Source organism: Clinocottus analis, unplaced genomic scaffold, assembly GCF_023055335.1.
Source record: "Clinocottus analis isolate CAN_PGR_092001 unplaced genomic scaffold, fCliAna1.0.p SCAF_18, whole genome shotgun sequence".
In the NCBI taxonomy this organism is placed as follows: domain Eukaryota; kingdom Metazoa; phylum Chordata; class Actinopteri; order Perciformes; family Cottidae; genus Clinocottus; species Clinocottus analis.
The window spans coordinates 13,313,971-13,319,970 of NW_027175909.1; the positions used below are offsets into that span (position 1 = coordinate 13,313,971).

Here is a 6,000-nt window from a genome sequence, read left to right on the forward strand (position 1 = left end):
AGTCTTGCCCTCTGTTTTCAGCTCCTGTATTAATTTTAATGCCCTTCTGCATGTACTTCACTGATGACCTGTACTGTTTATGTGACACAGTGCTACCACGCACTTCTAAAAATTTCATCACATCAACATCAAACAGCCGATAAAATGTGAAGCAGTACAGGGGCCGGCGTCCTTATGAGGCCCAGCCATCTTTGACTAATGTTTAAAGTCTTGAAATCACACATGAAATATTTACAGCCAGAAATAATTCAAATATTTATAACATACATTAAAAGCCATTAGCTTCAAAAATAAACACTCTGCGGGCTGTTATTCATGCCGTTAAGACAATTTTTTTTTGTTTGTATGACATTGAACATGACATCCTGATGTTTTAAGTAGAGGGGCAAACTTCACATGCTTTAGTTTAGTTAACATCAACACAGACATGAAGTTTGAGGAGAAGCGGGACGTCACGGTGGCTCTGGGGCTCCGGCTCTGAGCCCAGACAGTGAACAGACACTGACAGATGCTTCCATCTCGTCTCCTTTCATTGCTCAGTATGTTTCCAGGCACTTTATTAGTTTATCTAAACAGGCATAGGCTCTACAAGAGGGCATCATCAGACCAACGATGTGCCAGTGTGTCCTCTTCTGGCCCAAAATTTGGCTTGATTTAGCAAATATATATAAGTATTTAAAAAAAAATGCAAAATGATCACAAATCTGGCATTTTAAATAGATAATTTAAGATAAAAAACATTTACAACTCCTCTTTATTAGTGTTTTTACCCTAACAAGGATCCAGTGCATCATTTTAAACGCTTTCCTCATTTCTAACGCTTTCAAAAGACACATTTGAGTCAGCGTAGATAAACATGACCAGCTTATAAAAACATTATCTTATTTATTTTATCGGTAGCCAGATGATAAACATAAAATGTGATAAACGTATATCCCAATGGAAGATTATGGTTTAAATATTGTGTGTACATTACCTGTAAACAACACTTTAATAATAAATCACGTTTTTTTTCAAAATATTTGTTTTTCTAAACTTCTCAAGCAGTACTAAATGTACTCATCATGAAGCAGCTTTTAAACACTTTATACAGTTTAAAATTAGCAAAATTAGCATCTAAATTAAGAAATATTTAATAAGTGGTCTTTTCAAAGAATCTAATAAAGCATTTGATTCCAACTGTATGAATAAAATACAAATATCACAGTATGTGTCATTATATCTTACTATACATAGTGATAATAAAGGAATATCTAATCTGTCAAACATGTCAAATCAAGCTGTTTGATGTATCGCATTAATTTCAAAGCCATATCAAATGATATTGCTGTTAAATGCCTTTCAACATTTCCCACATTGGTCTCTAACAGCCAGAGATACGAATAGATCGGAAACCAAAGTATAAACAGTGTGGCACAATCTGACAGTTTAACAAATTATACTGTCTCATTGTCTTATCGCCCATTTCCTCTAAACCTTAGCCATATCTCAGTCTTATCTAAATATCTGTAAACAGACAAAGACTGAGTTTAGCAGTTCAGTGTCTGAAACTGCTCGTGCTTTAAATGTATCAGAAGTGAACCAACCTGAGGAAGGAGGACGTAAGACAAATACTAGTTGTCATGTCTCTTGTTGTCGAGCTAAATCTCTTCACGTGCTGCAGCTTTTAGGTCATGCGTATCGTCCGGCCCTTATATCCAGCATTCGCTTCTCAAAAGACTGTGCTTCGTGGCTGTAACCCTTCAGGCACGCTGTAACTCAGGCCTTAAACATACAGCACGCCTAAGCAGCCTCCCACGGTACTTTTAAGAAGAGAGGCTGCAGGTGCATCCAGGGAAATCTCCCCCGTGCGGATGCACTAGAGGAGGTAGTGCATACCCCAGCCGAGCAGCTCTCAACTCATTTTAGTATCTGCGGTTCCTGTTGATCCATGAAATGTCCTGTCTCTGGTGACTCCTCATATTCACTAATGTATCCCCCGCAGTACGGAGCCCTCCTCGTTCCTCTGTTTAGGGGGGAGGTTATAAATAATACCGCCTGTCGACAAGGAGGAATGCACCAGCCAAGTGTAGGAGCGGATGGAAGTTCATGCACGCGTGGTCATCTCTGCCTCACGGTTGTTGTCTGCAGCCGCTCACCTCGCCATTAAAACTGTCTCGTGTGCATTGTTTTGCTCCACGGAGAGCAGGAGACATCTCTGCTGTCGCTCAGGAGTTGTTCACTAAAAGCATTCGCACACGGCGGCCTTGTGTTTGTCCTGGAAACACTTTTTTCAGGACAAATTATTCTGAAAAAGCAGCGATTAGGTCTCAAATCCTGATGAAATCATATATTGAGATATAATGATACTCGTCTAAATTGATAATAATAAGCACAAACTTACTCAAATTTCTTGGAAAATTGTACTATTTTTGCTCTAAAGTTCTTAATTTAGTGAGGAAAGAAAATACTTTTCTTTTTTAAGTATTTAATGCACACAGGAGCGCACATAAACATACGGTTATTTAATGTAAAGTATTTATTTATTGAACAACCATGTAACCATGCTATATTGTGATTAATATCATTATCAAGATATTAAATTACCTTTGTAATGGGGTTGAAAATCAAAAAGAAATTTAAAAACAAAGAGAGACTTGAGAACAAATTATACAAGATCCCCAAGGTCAAAGCACACCAACTTACCCAAAAAAACAAGTTTAATCTCACACAAACATTTCCCATTTTTAATAAAACTGATTCGCTCAATCTGTTTAAAAAAGTTGAAGTTCTAAATATCTGTTGAAACTCTTTGTTTCGAGTCTTCACAGATTATTTTTCGCATAATATCATCATCGTAACTTTCTTCCCATGTTTCGTGTCAACGTCCATAAAACAAACGTCAAAGTTATAATCTTTAATAACCTGATTTAAGAAGGTTTTCTGATTATTTATGGTTCAAAAACTAATATCTGAGTTTTTAAATTCTCAAATAGAAAATGTATCAAACTATTGATCCAGCTCAGGTCAGTAACAGGAAGATAAACAAAACAAAAAACTTGATTTTCCTTTAAATACCATGAACTTTAGGGGCATGAGAGGAATGCATTCACTGTCAAATACAAGAGCATCATGTTATGTATATTTAATACCATATGAAGCATGAGTTCATATCACCTGACAGCCAGCAGGGTTTTATAAAAAGCCTCGTTGTCCATTCTTACCGTGACTTGCTAAAATTGTGCAGAGTTCATGTAAAGTCAGAATTACGTGTCGAGCAGCCGTAACGTTGCAGGAACTGTGCAAATGTATTCTTATTAAATATAAAATGAGACGTTGTTAGAGGATGAAAGAAAGTTTGAAAAAAATGTACATTTTGATTAATAATTCAAGCTCCTTTTGTAAATAAATGATGGCGCCATATTTAACTGCATGCATTAGTGGATTTTGTTTTTTTTCTATCACCTGAGGGAAAGAAAATAAGTAATTCCTCTTTTGTAGAATTTTGTAGATTTCTGAAGTGCAGTATTCAGTTAGAAGTTTGCTCTGTTTTTGGGTTCAACTGGACCGGATTCTAGTCACTGGCAACATCTCCTCGCCGCACTATTGCCAATTTGGGACAGAGGCACAACCTCCTCCAAAAGAGTTAACACACGACTGGCAACCGTCACCTCCAGCTGCTGCGGCGGAGGTGTTTCCAGGTGCAGAATACAGGAGTTTGGCTCGGATGTGTAACTGGATGTGAGTCTCCGTCCCTGTGGCGTTCTGGTAGAGGGGACAAAAGGCAGGCAGCTTATCCCTTGTTCTGGCAGGACACCTAAGATTCTTTTTTCTCAATTCTCCCCAGACACACCATCCTGAGAAGCCACTTTTTCCTACCACAGGAAGCCCAAGAGAACACGATAGGTAGCAGTCTGACAGGCAAACTGAACCCTGGCCTTTTATATCCTGCCAGGTTTGAGAAGTTGGACATCACCCCTAAAAGCGCCCAGAAGATTAAGCCCGTTCTGGAGCGCTGGATGGCCGAGGCTGAAGCCCGCCACCGATCCGGCATGCAGAACCTGACTGAGTTTATCGGCAGCGAGCCTTCCAAAAAACGCAAGCGGAGGACCTCTTTCACCCCGCAGGCGCTCGAGATCCTCAACAGCCACTTTGAGAAGAACACGCACCCCTCCGGACAGGAAATGACGGAAATAGCCGAGAAGCTGAACTATGACAGGGAGGTGGTGCGCGTCTGGTTCTGCAACAAGAGGCAAGCTTTGAAAAACACAATAAAGCGCTTGAAACCCGACGGCCCGGCGGCGCCGATGGACCCGCTCACCGATTCTCTAGAGGAGCTCCCGAAATGAACGAGCTCTCGGGGCTATAAAAAAAATACAAAAAAAAACAGTGGAGTGGCAAAAAGTGGCGGCCATCGAAAAAACAACAAAAAGGTGGATGAACTGAAATGAGAACTGAAAAAAAAAAATGTTCCCAAGTCACCTGGATGGACAGTCATGAGTTTGCAAAGAAAAACTATGTGTTGTCAGTGTGATTACCACAGCTATGTAAATGACCTTGGCGAAACCAAAAAACATGAAAAAAGAGATTAATATCTTGAGAATTATGTACAAAAAACATACGATGTGCTGTTTCAAAGAGTTTTAGATTCTGGCCTCACAGACCAGACTATCGCCCAAATTTTGGTTCCCACGAGGAGGGATTTAGTAAAGAGATCATACCAAATCAAAACACTATTTACCAAAGTCTGTTGCATCTGAGTACTAAGAATAATTTTGTAATGTAAATGTGCTCTAAATTTCTACATTTGTACTGGCAAATCTAAGCTATATGTGTGAGGTTGAGTATACATTTTATCTTCGTCTCGCTTACTTTTTCCTTCATTGTTTGTATGTAAATATCTTTGAAAAAAAAAGAAAAAAAAAAGGAAAGTGCTCTCTTTAAATTGAAATCACACTGATAAAGTTTCTTTTGGACGGGAAAAAAAAACCTTTGCTGTTAAACAAATGCATTATGATGTTGTTTGCCTCTGATTTGTGTTTCATCTGCAAATATTTTCAGTCACGGTGTAACTTTGTACAACTTTTACAAGTATTTATTAATGATCTCATGAGATTGTTTCAGAGGACGAACAGAGGGAAATTAAGGACTTTCACATGATGATGATGATGATGATGATGATGATGATGATGATGATGATGGTGATGAGTTTTCCTGTCTGTCTCGTCTACTGCAGCTTTGTTTTGAGCTCCTGTGTCATTCTGTTGCCAAAGCCTGATAGCCAAAGAACACATTCAATATTCAGCTCAAGGACTGGTGAAGACGTAACCTTTTTCTTTTTGTTCTTTTTACTCGTTCACACAGCTTTCTCCCTCCCCCCTTTTTCTAAAGTGTTTTAACTCTGTGGGTCCTTTAACTTTAACAAAAAAAAAACTAACAAACAAAAAAAAAAAACCACGACCATGTCAATCCGCTGCACCGGTGTCCGCTGTCATAACCTTTACTTTTGCATGCTTCACACCACATGGAGAAGGAATATTTTTTGGGATCAATTTCAACTCAAAGTGACATTATTTTACATGATAAACACTTAAATTATCCCCGAACCCTCGCGATCAGGTGGTTGAAGCATGTTTGTTGCCACTGATCAAACGACTGAGATGTTTTCACGACCTGAATATTTCAACACAAACATGCTTTTCTGCAAAGATAAATGTTTCCTTTACGTTCTGCATTCCTCTCAGCTAAGTGAAGGTTCACCACAAGTAACAATCAACCATTTTAAGAGAATTATCTTTGTATTTTTTTATTTCTACGACAGTAAAATGCTTTAAACGGTAATTTTTTACAGATTATTGTTGATGATTTCATGTATTTGTGGTTCATTTAAGTCAATTGACTCCAACATGTGTACCAAGATGTTCATTTTGTGAGGATGTGTCAATATTCCAGGCAAGAACATCCATACAAATATTTGGTTTTCACAAAAACCTTCATAGGAAAAAATCCCCCCCCCCCCCC

At 38.5% G+C, this 6,000-nt stretch overlaps 1 protein-coding gene across 3 annotated transcripts in view; it reads left to right on the forward strand.

The window, feature by feature from the left end:
- Positions 1-6,000, forward strand: part of pou6f2 (POU class 6 homeobox 2) — a 73,589-nt gene that overhangs the window by 66,242 nt on the left and 1,347 nt on the right. For 2 of the 3 annotated variants that reach the window (XM_068582371.1, XM_068582370.1), the window contains exon 12: positions 3,827-6,000. This exon is cut by the window's right edge and continues 1,347 nt beyond it. In XM_068582371.1, coding sequence (XP_068438472.1) covers positions 3,827-4,328 — 502 coding nt within the window. In that variant the 3' untranslated portion in view covers positions 4,329-6,000. The remainder of the gene's footprint in view (positions 1-3,826) is intronic. The other variant, XM_068582372.1, reaches the window with a different exon arrangement.